At 50.4% G+C, this 14,684-nt stretch overlaps 1 protein-coding gene across 15 annotated transcripts in view; it reads left to right on the forward strand.

Annotated features, from left to right (window-relative positions):
- LOC121080366 (FERM and PDZ domain-containing protein 1-like) overlaps positions 1-14,684 on the forward strand; it is a 62,802-nt gene that overhangs the window by 28,048 nt on the left and 20,070 nt on the right. For 6 of the 15 annotated variants that reach the window (XM_040578317.1, XM_040578322.1, XM_040578331.1 and 3 more), the window contains exons 2-6: positions 8,033-8,189; positions 9,454-9,558; positions 10,345-10,502; positions 12,477-12,579; positions 12,915-12,960. In XM_040578317.1, coding sequence (XP_040434251.1) covers positions 9,458-9,558; positions 10,345-10,502; positions 12,477-12,579; positions 12,915-12,960 — 408 coding nt within the window. In that variant the 5' untranslated portion in view covers positions 8,033-8,189; positions 9,454-9,457. The other 9 variants (XM_040578318.1, XM_040578320.1, XM_040578321.1 and 6 more) reach the window with 8 other exon arrangements.

The following is a 14,684-nucleotide window of genomic DNA, read 5'->3' on the forward strand; positions in this document are numbered from 1 at the left end:
TCCAGCACGTGTAGATGCACCGTCATTCACATTAACAGTTGACTGACCTTCCAAATCCAGACCCACATGCCTGTTGTATAGAGGCACCTGGGAAGGTGAGGTAGGCAAGGAGGGGGTTCGCCTGCTGCCCCAGGCATAGACTTGCCTCCATTCATTCCTTTCCTTCAAGTTTACCGCTTTCTGCCTAGTGATGGGAGGATCATTTTGATCTTGTGTTTTTCTCGTGGATGTTTCTGCCTCAGGGAGGGCAGAGCATGGTTCCGCTAGCACCTTCAGCCCTTTCGGCAAGAATAGCTACAGTCTGGATACTGGCAGGGCTGTGGACTTGTTTATGTTCCTCTACCAAAAAAAGGCAAAGATATGATGAAATGCACAACCCTGTCATGGGTATTTTTCACAGCTTGTTCTGGAAGAGGGCTTTTACAGCTGCAGTGCACAGCATCCTCATAGCACCACATGCCTAGCACGGACACCTCTGCTTTGTCTCCACAGGAACTGCTGAAGTTCAGCATCACTGTGATTACTTTGAATCCCATGAGCTCTGCTCTGGAATTAGCTGTCTGTCAAAGGACAACGGTAAAGATGAGACTCTGAGGCTGCGTTAGCAGCGATGAGTGGTGTTTGTACCAGCAGTCTTGCTGCAGCTCCATAAAGGAGCATTTGGAAGAGGATAGGAGACCATTTTTGGAGCTGGAAGCCTTTGCTGAGGAGCAGCAGCCTGCTTTTTAAAGACCTAACCCGGTGCACAGGTTTTGACCTTGCATCAAAAGAGAGATACAGCTTCGATGAAAAGCAGAGGGAACCAGCACAAAGCACTGTATTTACACTTCGGGCCGTAGCCCTCACTGCTGTTGAATTTTACTGCCTTTATTTTCAACACCACACATTTTGACTGCAAGCCCTAAGGCTTCTCCAGTTAAGAGAAACATTCTGCAGAAGGAATGGTCTCCCCTACAGCTGCTGCTGGGGAGGTTGCTGGTGGTGTTGGGGTCCTTGGCATGTTAGGGTGGCCAGAGGCAGGGCTTGTGTGTTCCACGATCAGACGACCTTGTTGCACGTGGTGAGGCTCCCTGTGAAGGCTATGTGGGATTAGCTGGAGCTTAGAGGTTGGAGCTGGCTGCTCTCCTGATTACTGTAGGGTGGCCGGGGGACTGACTTGGAGATGGGAGGTGGAAGAAGCCTTAAAAGCCCTTTACTCCCTTAGGTAATTCACATGTGAGTCAGGGAGTACTACATTAATCTTTGAGTAGCTGCACAGGCCCCTGATATGTGCTCCTTATACCCCACAGAGAGCAAGTTACAGTAATTGGGTACCTGCTGCCAAGCCTGGCTTCATCTTCCGCTGGCAGCATCATCAGGGCTGGCAGCAACAGTGTTAAGGCAAATGCTGATCATCTGCTTTTCAAGAAGAAAGGTGCATCTTGTAAAGAAGAAAATGTAGCTGTTCCAGATCTGCTCTAAATACATGTATTCTCATAGTAATATTTGTGTCGTAGCTGATGGTTCCCAGTATTTAGAACAAATCAGGCCCCAAACTTCAGGAAATTTAACGCAACCAACCACCTTTAATTCCTCTCCATTTGCCTCATGAGGATGCAGCTGGGATCGTGTATCAAGGGTATTTTTGTTGCTGCTCTAAGGGTCAGATACTTCACTCCCATAGTAAGAATTAAACTGAATCTGAAACTTCCAGCCACCAGTACAACTCTAGAGCAGGGGCTCTAGGAATGTCCATATGAGGGAGGCTGGGCTGTAGTAAGTTGTTAGTGCTGATGTGAAGATCTTTAAGTGCACCCTCTGTGTTGCCTGCAGCTGGATGCCCTGCCCTGCCAAGTGAATCACTGATGTCCACAAGAGGTTTTGAGATCTTTTCAGGGAGATGCAGGTGCAAGTTGCCCCGTTAAAGCAAAAGAAAGGGATTTTCTTCAGCTGGCTTGACCTCCTTGGACAATGTCTGGGGAGAAGGCAGAAGATGGGTCATTTTTCTCAGTGTCTTGGAGCTCAGCACAGACAGCTGGAGTCAGGCGAAATCACAGACTGGCTGGGGTTGGAAGAGACCTTTGGAGATCATCTAGACCAACCCCCTGCTCAGGCAGGCTCTCCTAGAGCTGATTGCACAGAGTTGCGTCCAGGTGTGTTTCGAACGTCTCCAGAGAAGGAGATGCCACAGCCTCTCTGGGCAGCCTCTTCCAGCACTCCGTCACCCTCAAAGAAAAGAAGTTTTTTCTCGTGTTCAGAAGGAACCTCCTGTGTTGCAGTTTGTGCCTGTTGCCTCTCGTCCTGGTCCTGTCACTGGGCACCACTGAAAAGAGCCCGGCCCCGTCCTCCTGACACTCGCCTTTAAGGTATTTGCAGATACTGACAAGATCCCCTCTCAGTCTTCTCCAGGCTAAACAGGCCCAGCTCTCTCAGCCTGTCCTGAGAGAGATGCTCCAGCCCCCTCATCAGCTTCGTACCCCTCCACTGGAGCCTTTCCAGTAGCTCCCTGTCCCTCTTGAACTGGGCAGCCCAGCACTGGGCACACACTCCATATGTGGCCTCCCCAGGGCGGAGCAGAGGGGGAGGGTCACCTCCCCCCACCTGCTGGCCCCGCTCCTCCTCATGGACCCCAGGATCCCACCGGCCACCTTGGCCACAAAGTCACACGACTGGCCCATGGGCAACTTGCTGCCCACCAGCACTCCCAGGTCCCACTCCACAGAGCTGCACCCCCCAGCAGGTCAGCCCCAGCCCGTACTGGTGTGGGCGGCTGTTCCTCCCCAGGTGCGGGACCCTACACTTGCCTTTGCTGAACTTCATTAGGTTGCCCTCCACCCAGCTCTCCAGCCTGCCCAGGTCTCACTGAATGGCAATGCAGCCATCTGATGTATCAAACCGCTCCTCCCGGTTTTGTATCCTCACCAAACTTTCTGGGGGTGCGCTTTGTCCCTTCAGCCGGGTCACTGATGAAAAGGTTGAACAGGACTGGACCCAGCACTGACCCCTGGGGAACACCGCTAGCTACAGGCCTCCAGCCAGATTCTGTGCCACTGGACACAGCCCTCTGAGTGCTGCTGTTCAGCCAGTTCTCGATCCACTTCACTGTCCGCTCATCTCACCCTTAAGTTTGTGCATGAGGATGTTATGAGAGACAGTACCAAAGCCTTGCTGAGGTCGACAGACAACATCTGCTGCTATCCCCTCATCTACCCAAGCCAGTTGTTCCATCAGAGAAGGCTATCAGGTTGGTCAAGCATGATTTCCCCTTGGTGAATCTATGTTGACTACTTCTGGTAACTTTCTTTTCTTCCGCATGCTTAAGAGGTGACATCCAGGATGAGCTGTTGTATCCCCTTTTCAGGGATAGAGGTGAGGCTGACCAACCTGTAGTTCCCTGGGCTTTCCTTCTTGCCCTTTTTGAAGACAGGAGTGACACTGGCTTTCCTCCAGTCCTCAGGCACCTCTCCTGTCCACCATGACCTTTCACAGGTGATGGGGATTGTCTTGGCAGTAACATCTGCCAGCTCCCTGAGCGCTTGGTGGTGCATCCCATCGGGGCCCATGGATTTGTGGGTGCCAGGTTTGCTTAAGTGATCTCTAACCTGATCCTCCTCAATCGAGGCAGACTCTTCCTTTCTCCACACTTCCTCTCTTGCCCCTGGGGTCTGGGATTCCTGAGGGCTATCCTTAGCAGTAAAGACTGAAGCAAAGGAAGCATTCAGTGACTCCGCTTTCTGTGTGTCCTTTTTCACCAGGGCACCCACCTCATTCAGCCATGGGCCCACATTTTCCCTAGTCACCCTTCTCCTGCTGCTGTACTTGAAGAAGCCCTTCTTGTTGTCCTTGACCTCCCTCACCAGATTTAATCCCAATGGACCTTAGCTTTCCTCATCACATCCCTGCATACTCTGACAACGTTCCTATATTCCTTTCAAATGGCTTGTCCCTTTTTTCGCATCCCATAAACTTCCTTATTCTGTTTGAGGTTTTTCAGAAGCTTCTTGCTCATCCATGCAGGTTCTCCTGCCCCCTTTGCTTGATTTCTTACTCATAGGGGTGCACCAATATTGCACTTGAAGAAAGTGATGCTGGAATATTAGCCATTCTCTTGGACCCCCTACCTTCCAGAGCCCTAACCCATGGGATTCCACCAAGTAGGTCCTTGAAGAGGCCAAAATTAGCTCTCCTGAAGTCCAGGGTTGTAATCCTACTTGTTGTCCTGTGTCTTCCGTGCAGGATCCTGAACTCCACCATCTCAGGGTCACTACAGCCAAGGCTGCTCCCAGCCTTCACATCCCCAGCCAGTCCTTCTTTCTGAGTACAAGGTCTAGGAGCACACCTCACCTCATTGGCTCCTCCACCACCTGTGTCAAAAAGTTATCAGCAACACTTTGCAGGAACCTCCTGGACTGTATGTGCCTAGCTGTGTTGTTTTTCCAGAAGATAGCATGGTGGTTGAAGTCCCCAAAAGAACCAGGGCCTCTGATTGTGGGGCTACCTCCAACTGTCTGTAGAAGGCTTCATTGATGTCCTATTCCTGATCAGGGGGCCTGACCGACAACAATGTCCCCCGTGTTGGCCTGCCTCTTAATCTTTACCCATAAGCTCTCGACTCACTCTTCGTCCATGCCCAGGCAGAGCTGTATACATTCCTATTGCTCCCTCACAGAAAGAACAATTCCACCACCTCTCCTTGCTGGCCTGTCTCTCCTAAAAAGTACACATCAACCATGGCAGCATCCTGCTCATGCGAGCTATCCCCCCGTGTCTCTGTAACAGCAACGAGGTCACGGCCCTGTGACTGCACACAGATCTCTAATTCTTCCTGCTTTTTCCCCATGCTGCATGCATTGGTGTACAGGCATTTCAGAGAGGTAATTGAGCAGGCAGGGTGCAAGGGGATCCACCCTTGAGGTGGTTGGGCTTCTGGCGCTCAGCTTGGCGGGCAGCTAAGGAGCATACATCACTGTTCCGGCTGGCCTGGCTTATTCCCCAGTTTGATGCGATGGCGTGAGCATTGCCAATTTGGACCCATGCCCCTGAGCCCTGCAATTTAAAGCCCGCCTCACCAAGCTGGCCAGCCTGCTGCCAAAGAGTCCCTTGTCTCTTCTAGACAGGTCTCATCCCTCCCTAACAAGCTATAGTCATTGAAAAATGACCTGCCTGCCCATGGTGTCCTCTTGTGTGCTTCCCCCCAGGCTGCTTGTTCTGGTTGCTCTCAGGTGGCCTGCCTGATGTCTCTGGCAGAATCAAAAACCCGTATAAGAAAAGCAACCATGCTGAATATCCTGAAGATAACCTCGGTTATCCTTGTTCTGTCTGCTGGTTACTCCGAGGAGGTCTGGATTGCGGCCCAGTGCGGTCTCAGCAATGCGTGCTCTTGCAAGGTGCCGGTGGGGAAAAAATTGCAGCAAAAGAGCAAGGACTGTGTTCCCTCAAACCCCTGTACTCTTTGTAGCCTTGCAGGGCTGCTTGCCACATGCGCTGTGGTTTGTATGTTGAAGGCTTGCTGCATGGGCAGTGAATCACGAGCCGCAGTCCTCTGTTCACCCAGAGGAGCACTGAAGTGTCACAGCTTTTTGTCAGTACCCATTATTGTGACTGCACTTTGAGGATCGGGGGGAATGGCACATTATACACTCTTTGGTTTTTATTATTGCCTTTCTTGAGATTGCTCACCACTGTCTGGCATCCTTTACAATAAGTACTTAGAAAGATGTTTCCAAAAGCCCAGATGAGTGAAGATATGGGTGGACCACATCCAGAGGTGTTTTATGACAGCTTATTGCAATTATTTCTATTCATGCAGTTCTCTGCCATCAGTGAGTGGAGGAAACCGGCTGATTCTCACTACTGCTGTTGCTGCTACATTTTCATGGTAGTGAACACTTTAAAACAAAAATGCAGTTTGAAAAGTAGCAGAAAAAAATTTTCCATCAGAAAATTTCAGTTTGATGAGTTAATACTTTCCATGTAACGAGATGAGAAAATGTGAAATGTTTTCCTTGAAAGTGGGTTTGTGGGGGTTTTTTTGGTGGTTTTTTTTTTTTTCCTGCCAGTCAAATCTGGGCTAGCTGGCTGAGTACTCCTCCATTTGGTGCTTTCTGCCTGATTGCACAGTTGGCACCCATTTATCAATGGCTTCCTCTCCTTGTATGATGGGCTGCCACCGACTTTCTACTCCACTTTGGAGCGGGCAAGAACTGAGTGAGGTGAGGTCACATCTATGTTATCTTTGTTTGCAGCCTTCTGTGCCACTGCAATGGCTGAAGGGGAGGCTATGGAACAGGAGGCTGGCAGGGAGCAGTATTCTTGCTGCTGTGGTAGATGTGCATGACACACAGACAGTGAAGGCTGGTAGTTCTTGTGTCCTTTCCCTCCATGCAGGTGACAATGCACTTCCCCACAACTGCTCTCTGTTGCACTGCCCTGTGGCTACCTGTTGTGAGGTTTCCCAAGGTTCTGATCTTCAAGTCAGTGCTGTTCCTGAAGAGCCAGAACCACCCACCCAGGTTTCCTCTGACACACCAAGCAATGGCCACGTGGATGGGTCAGTTAGCCACACAAATGCCTGACAAGTCTTAATTTCCTCTGCCAGAGTTTAAGGATCCTTGTGTATTAGGATCCTAGCCCACTCAGGCTGCTTAGTGATATGCTCAACAGCTTAAGGGCTTGGCTCAAAAATCGTTGCGAAAGGGCAGGTGGGAGAAGGACTCAGGATGGAGCATTCATAGGACGTCTTTGAAGCAAGGAGGTGGTGCGAGCTGCACACGCATGATGGATCTGTGCAAAAGATTGAGTAGTCCTGTCCTCAGCAGATGTGTGGGTGCTGTCTGCCCTGGGGACACCGTGAAAAAGAAGGCTGCTGCCTTGTGTTTTGCTCTGTTATAGGGAAATACCTACCAAAACTGCTTCTTCTAAGACACCTATTGTTTGGCTCAAACATTCCGGTTTATTAAAGGACATTGTGCGTTTTTTTCTCTTAGTATTGCATCTGGGTTTTTTCAGCATTTATGTTTGTTCCTCAGGCTTTTCCTCCTGCGGGTTAAGAGGTTTTGTCCAGAAATTGTGTTTTGTGAAGCACAGCAAAAGAGTAGAAAAGAAAGGCTGTCTTTCTGCAAAGAAGTAAAAGGTACGGAGCAGTGTTAGAGTGTGGAGCTGTACATGGGGTAGTGAGAAAGCACCAGAGAACAACTAATCTCAGCACATCGGTAGCTGAAGCAGATGACTTGTAGGCACCCAAACAGAGAGCCTCTTGGGATGAAGGACCAGCTGCAAGAAGGACTTTCCCCGTGGCTCAAAGTGGGGTGTTAGAGTGTTGGAAGGAATGTAGGCAAGCCAAAGCCCTTTATGCTACTGAGAAGAGAGATGAAGTCAAAGTCAGAAGGTGGTTCCAGCCACACTGTTGCACAAGTGTCTATGGAGCTGACTGTCAGAAGCAGTGAAATGCTGCGGCTGAAAGGGAGCATGCTAAGCATGGACAATGACTGCTCAGGCCTTGGTCTGACACGTCCTATCTGTGTCTTTCAGGCTGCAGAACTTCTATGCTTCTACTTGTTCTGTGGTTACTTCCCAGTCACCTTCTGGAAAGGGAGCAGATTTCACATCCTACAATACAGAAAACACCATCTGATTGCCAGGGTACTCGTTTTTCATTCAGAGATGCAGCTCTGAGGCAGATACAGAAGCACTGCGGCTGAAGGAGCAGTTTTGAATTGTGTTGCATAAGAAAGAGCAGCCAAGAGAATGCACAGAAAGAACTCCCCGAGGGCTGAATTTTGTGGCCCTTTCCCCTCTTTTCTGTCCATTGCTACACCAGTCTGAAATGGGCCAGAATAGCTTCCGGGGAGGGAAAGAGACATCAACAAATGTTGGTCATGTCTTCTCATCCTTGTTGGAAAAGATGAGTTGGGAGGAGTGTTGTGAGCTGGGAGGGTGCTGGGGGGAGAGTTCCAGTTTATGTGCAGACAGAATGTTCTGTGCCTCATTTCTGTCAGCTTCAAACTAACTCTCTTTTATCTGAAGTTAACTTACTAATACTTCTCTAATACAGCTCCTGCTATGGACCAGCAGTCCGCTGTCCTCTGCACTGTCTCAGCATAACGGACAATGTCCCCAATGTGCAGAACTTACTGTCTGAGCAGAAGACACAAGGGAGGACCTCAGGACCTACAAAGCTTGCAAGCTGACCAGAAGACACAGCGTGAAAGGTGGATATAGTAATTCTGTTTCCTTGCTGAAATACAATTGAAATACAAGAGTTTATATCCTTTGTGGCTTCTTGTAGATGCAGACATATTTTCTGTTTCATTTTGTGTTTGGTTTACTTGCAGCCCACAGCTCTTTCCAGTGTCTGAATAACAGAAATAGTCACCTGTATCAAGGAAGACACAATGTTAAAGTGGCAAATTATCTGTATTGGTAGAGGAATTGTGGACTGGCAGGTTCATTTTGGGGTCTGGAAGCTGACCTAACCATTGTATCTTCAAAAGAAGGAACATTTTTGGGTGCAATTAAAGTCACAATGAATTAACTAGAGAACCAAACCCTTCTAATGCTGCAGTTCTTCAGTTCAGTAGGACTAAAACCATCCTACCAACAGTAAAGGGTACATGTACAAGGAGCAGGTTGGGTGAGCAACCATTTTCATATTGTTGACCTCGGGCTTTTAAGTGGAAGATCCAGGATGAGCCACTCACTTTACTGATTTCTGGAACCATGTATGTTTGCAGAGCTCCAGGACTAGCAGATTTCAGGACACTGGACCAGTTTTATCAGAGAAAAATTTGAGCTTATGACCTGTGTTTAGAGACTGCTGCTGCTAGTGCAAACAGCAGTCTGTAGCAGCTTGCACTGGCCACTCAGTTTCTTGCTTCATTACTGCTCTCTGCAGAATTTCTGTGGCTGTGTTCATCTGAGAGGAAATCTGTCACAGGGAGGGAATACACCAGTTCTCTGCCTCCCCAAGGCAGTTAGGAGTTTGCTGTAGGTGTCACTGCCATGCCCTGAAGTGTCTGGCCCACTGAGGCTGAAGGCTGTGTACTTGCCCCTGAGATGATGGTCAGTGGAAGAAGCATGTCTAGTTTGGATCAGCGTACAGGTGGGTGTTACCAAACTTACAGTTCAGAGATCCCAGATTAAAACAGAGAAGGGCTTTCCCATGACTAGATATATCATCACAGGATCCAGAAACCGTGAAAGAAGAATACAGAGGTTACTGGGTTATTCTCTACCATGAGTAGCTAACGCGCTATAACCGCCAACATGGACTAACCAAAAGCACCAGGCAAGGGGAGACTGGATGGGCAAGAAGAATCAGATTAAGTGTTACACATATTAACATCCTCTGTGAAAGCATGTGGTCTTCCCAAGGTGCCCACGGATGTCTTTATTACAGGAGAGTTGTGAATCGGTGTTGATAACTGAACAGTGTCTAGAAGATTTCTGTTTTCCTGTGGTTTCTGTCCCTTTCAGGTAAATGGAAGATTTGGAGGCTAACTTAATCCAGACACGCAAAGCATGTAGAATAGAGCAAGTGGTAGCAAAATGGCTTCATCGCTCTCGGGACGGTGCATCCAGGTAAACATGTTTTTTGTGAAAGAAATATCTGTTGATCACCTTTGATCAGAGACAGCACAAGCTTGTTCCCAACAAACGGGTGGTCAGGGGTTGCAGATCTTATTCACTGTTTCAGTTGTTCTTGGGAACTATGCATACAATAATCCCTAGGGAAAACAATGTTTTTAAGCTTCCCCCTTGGTTTCCAGGGTCAGAGGTTCCTGCTTTAACCCATTCTGGTTTTGTGAGCCACAGCTGCAGAAACACAATACTGCTCAACGCGAAATACAGTTTTCTTGCAGGTGGGGTTGTACTCCTCTTTGTGTCTTGCTGTTGGCCCTTGTTTTTAGGGCAAGACTGGGCCCAGCTCACAGCTGCTTTACTTTCCTAAGGTCTGTAAATCAAAAGTAAGCTGGACTGGATCCTGGAAGAAGTAGAGAGCTGTAAATTCTCTCGCTGGATAAGGGTGTTGCTGTGATCTGTGGAGGTCGGGGCTTGCTGTGGGGCACACCTGGAGTTCTCCCACTATGTGACCACTGGGCTGGGGTAGCTGGAAGAGTTGTGGTTACAACCAGCTAGTGCCATTGTTCTGATGTCTTCAGTTTTCTGTGGAGCCTCGGGGATCACCGCAGGCCTGCACAGTGCAGAGCCACCCATGGGTACCCAGAGAAGTGCTGGCCTCCCTGTGTTGCTGGTGCAGCCCACTGAAAGTGGGGAGGAGGGGCATGTAGGTGTGTGGATCCATGCCCCTTCAGTAAATTATCTTCTGACTGTATATTAATTAATCACTGGCTTCTTGTCTCACAGGGGCAGAGTGTCTGTGACAGACAGCACCAGTGATGGCAGTGGCCAGCCTGCCAGCCGTGTCAAACTTACTGTCACAGTATACAAAGATTTGATCCTCCATCACTATGGCTTTGAAATCTATCCAAACCTTCCTCTTACGATTGCATCTGTCACTGCAGGTAAGCACCATTTCCTTCTCTCTGCAATCACAGATGTGACAGGCCTGAGTCGTCCCAGATAGCCTTAGTGACAAACTCCTGCAAGATTATGAGTTTCTCAGGTACCTCTGGTTGGCATGTGATCCTTGAATACTGAGGGCAGAAGGCTGTGTGCCTGTGGCGTGCAGAGTGCTTGAACATCTACCTGAATGTGATGACATGAAAGAAGTCTAAGCCAGTGGCAGCTTTACCACGAATCCTTTGCCTGCACTTGGACACAGCTGACCTTCAGGCATGCAAAGAGCTGCTTCAGAGCAAAGTTCTTTCCAGTGTTTCATCTGAAATGCATAGGAAGAATTTCATCTAATCTTAAAGAGTTCTTATTCCGCAGTGGCCCCAGTGATCTGTTGTTGAAAATGCTCTATGGGCTTACAACCCTGTAATGCCAAGAGGATCACTGTGAGTAACAGACAGCCCAGGTGAAATTCTGCTTCAGTCAAGCAGATCAACCCCTCCAGTTATAAAAAGGAGCGTTATAACTCTGCTTTTAAGGTGCCGGGGTGGGGGTGGGGGTTGAATGAAAACCTGTGAATCTGTTTTTTCTTTACCTTTCATTTTTGTAATGGGGACACCAAAATGCCTGATTTTTTTCCTGTTGGTGTGTGACAGCCAGAGGAAGTCTATGCCTGAGCTGGACAGGTAGGTGTTGTGGGGAGGGTGGCTGGACAGCTGGCCTGAGCTCTGCCTCTGGCTGCTCCTGTGGGCTGTGGCATTGTCTGTCTGCCTGGGGGAACCATCCGAGTGCTTGCTCCTGCTTGTGGGCTGTTGAGCGTAAAGGCACTACAGTATGGTCTCTTGTCCTTTCCCACTGCTTTTGAGTGAAATTTTCTCTTTATACCCTTTCCCACTGAAATGTGGCTGAATCAGCTGAGAGTCTTGGGGTCTAGGAAGTAGGGAAGGACGTTTTCTGTTACACTTTTCTTTCTGCCTAATCAGAAGAATCAACATTTTATTAAAAGTGAGGCACAAAGAAACCTGTCCTTTTAAGTGTTGTCCTGTCCTGCGGGAGCCCACCGCTAAAAGCCCCATGTTTAATTCCAAATGATTGTGTGTTTTGCCTTTCATGTATGCTACCTGGCGTTGGGGTCTCCTTGAGGGGCAGGTGACAGGTGCGAGGTAGGTGCATGGGCAAACCCTGTCTGGCAGGGAAGTTCCACAGGGTGCTGCTGTTGCAACTGCTGGTGGAACCGGGGGCTGAATGTGTGCTCCTCACTCTTAGGCTGGAGATACACCTCCTCCTTAGCCCCTTGGATCCTGTGGCTGCTACTTTCCTGGAAAGCAAAGCTCAGAAACCATCTTTTTGCCTTGTTGTGGGTCCTGCCAGCAGACAGCATGGTTAAGGGAGGCCTTCTCCGTGCTCTCCCAGGTTGCAGAGGGGAGTCACCATGCTGGGAATGCAGCCCGCATCTCCCGAGGACTGCTGCAGCACTTTGGTCTGGATGGCGGCGTGCTGGCGTATGCAGTCAGCTGCTGGGGTGAGACCCGCAGGGTCAGGCCATGGTGCAGACCTGCAGAGAGGAAGCGCTGGCTGCGGCAGCTCGCAGGTGGGTGAAGGGCAAGGCAGTGCTGCTACGCCGCAGTGCTGCTGCGGCTTCCCAAGCGCCTGTGAGTCCTTCTGCTGCACCCCAGGCAGGCCATCCCTGAAGCGGCTGTGACAAAGGGGAAAGACATGGCACAAGAGGGATTTTCTGTGGTGCAGGGGCAGCTCGTGGGACAGGCGGAGAGCCCAGGTGAGGCAGCACGGGCATGGGCAGTGGTACACCAGCTGGCATAAGGGCCCAGTGTCCTTTGGGTCCTTCGTATTGTGCCACCCAGTACAGCTGCTGAGGCAGGTGGGTGCCAGGCGAGGTGAGGAGCTGACGATGAACGTCCCCGGTGCGAGGAGCCCTGCCGGCGCGGTGCTGCTGTGACTAACAGTGTGCTGGTCACCCGCAGGGAGCACTGCCGAAGGGAAGCTGCAGCCAGGCGACCAGCTCCTCAGGATAAACTCTACCGCAGTGGATGACATGTCTGTCGAACGAGCGGCTGACATCATCAGGTGTGGTCCCGCATGGCCCGTGGGACGAGGCGGCGGAGGGCTGAGAGGGGAGGTGCGGGGACTGGGTCTCATCAAGGGTGGCGAAGGCACATGGCCCTGTGGGCCTGACACCCCATGGAGCTGGGCCTCGCTCAGTGGGGCCTGCCCCGCAGGACCAGCCCCGGGGAGCAGGGTGCCCCCTCTTTCCTCCGCCATGTTGCTGCTTGCTGGCTGGGAGCGGTCCCTCACGGGGCGGGCGGAGGGGCTAAAGGCCTCACAGGCACCATCTGCCACAATGGTGGGGAGGAAGGCACAGGCATCTGCTGACCCTGGCTGACTGCGTGTCTCTGTTGCAGGGAGGCTGGTGACGAGCTCCTCCTAACTGTCCTGCGCTGCACGTCGGTAAATGGCCTTTCTTCAGCACTCTCAGCACGCCCTGCGGCACTGCTCCAAGGTGGCCGTGCCCAGCAGCATGGCCCTCAGGGAAGGTGGGGTGGCTGGGCTGGCACACAGGCTTCGCAGGGGCCAGGAGGCCACAACTGACTAGGATGTAGGCAGATCTCTTCAGCAAGTGGTGGCCGAGCCCACCACGGACAGCCCGGCCTGCTCCCTGTGTGCTGGGGCTGTCTGGGCCATGGAGGCACCCTGAGCACGAAAGGCAGGTGCTGGGGCTGCAGGCCCACATGTGCCTTAGGTGCTGCTTGGAAGCTCCTGAGGTTCTCCTTGTTGAGTGCTGGCAAAATTTTCTCCAGCTGTGTCTGGTTAAGGGCCAGGGCCTAGGTGTGGATCGTACTTTGGGAATAGAAGGAAGTTTTAGTACAAAACATTGGTGCTGATTGCCCATTTCTGTAGCATAAAATTCCCCAGAAAACACGTGCTGCCAACGTGACGTGTATATCCATGTGGTTTTCAATGTGTGCAAAAGCTGAGCTGCAAAGCAAGGACAAAATTGGGTTTGTGTGCTTTTTGGCTTCTTGTGATGTATGAAAGTGGCCTGAGGGGGATTTCCCCCCTGCTTCTCCCTGGAAAGCATTTGGGAAGTGTTTTTCATTTGTTTGGAGGTTTTTTTATTTTTATTTATTCTTAGAAACAAGAATGATGGCTCCTTCAGTTGACTTACTGGAACTCTCAGGCTTAAGGTCATGAGATTTCTTGGCCACTTAGTAAAGGTACATTAAACAGAAGATCTCTTAAATATATTTTTCCTGCCCAGAGTTTCCCAGGTGTTGGCATTCGGTGGATGTGCACAAAGCCAAAGTAACCAGAACAATTTTAAGAAGACCCACTGAACAGTGGCTTCCCTGTTTTGTGAATCTGATCTCTCTTGCCTAGTATGTTGGCTGTCGTTCTTGCCAACACTTGATCCGTCTGTAGAGATCAAGGAAGAAGTGAGTTAGTTATGCAAGACCTGAATGCTTGCCAAAAGGGGGAAAATGAAACGGCTTTTCAGAGAGAAAAGGCTTTGGAAAACTTCATGGGATTTGGAACACCCTTCACAGGCCTTCATGCATTGTGGAGAAGCAAATAGGGCACAAACCCATTTTTGTTTTTTCCTTTGCAGGTCACTTTAAGGACATCTCCAAATACAGCCAAGGCTGATCTTGGGTTTGGGGTTGGCTCTTGCCCCACTGTGAAGGCAGCTGTGCTTAGAGCTGAGAGGTAACACCTCCTGTTGATGGACACCAGCCCCTCTGCCGGGGCTGCTCTGGCCACACTAGAAGGGAAGCGGGAGCCCTTGGCCCTCCTTAGGGCAGCTGTGGGCCGTGATGCTCCGTACAGCCCGGCAGACTCTGGAAGGGATTGCTGGCCGGACACAGACACTCCCGCCTGCCTCCCTTCCTCCATCCTCGCTAAATGGCCTATGGGCAAGATGGGGCTTTGGCAGGTTGGAGGCACCTGCGCTTCTGGCAAGAGTGTAGGGATTGCTCCGCCTCAAAGTTGTCTAGGAGGATACTGAGGTGTAGTGCCTCTCTTCTTCTTAGGGAATATCATGCTTTCCCAGAGCAGGACATTTGGGCACAAAACCTCGGTGGTTCCTAGGCTTACATGGAGTTTGGTAGGATCCTGTAATGGTGAAAGCACGTTTATGTGACGACAGTGCAACGAAGTCAAGTTGGCATTTTCCC

The sequence above is a fragment of the Falco naumanni genome, chromosome W (assembly GCF_017639655.2).
Source record: "Falco naumanni isolate bFalNau1 chromosome W, bFalNau1.pat, whole genome shotgun sequence".
Taxonomy (NCBI): domain Eukaryota; kingdom Metazoa; phylum Chordata; class Aves; order Falconiformes; family Falconidae; genus Falco; species Falco naumanni.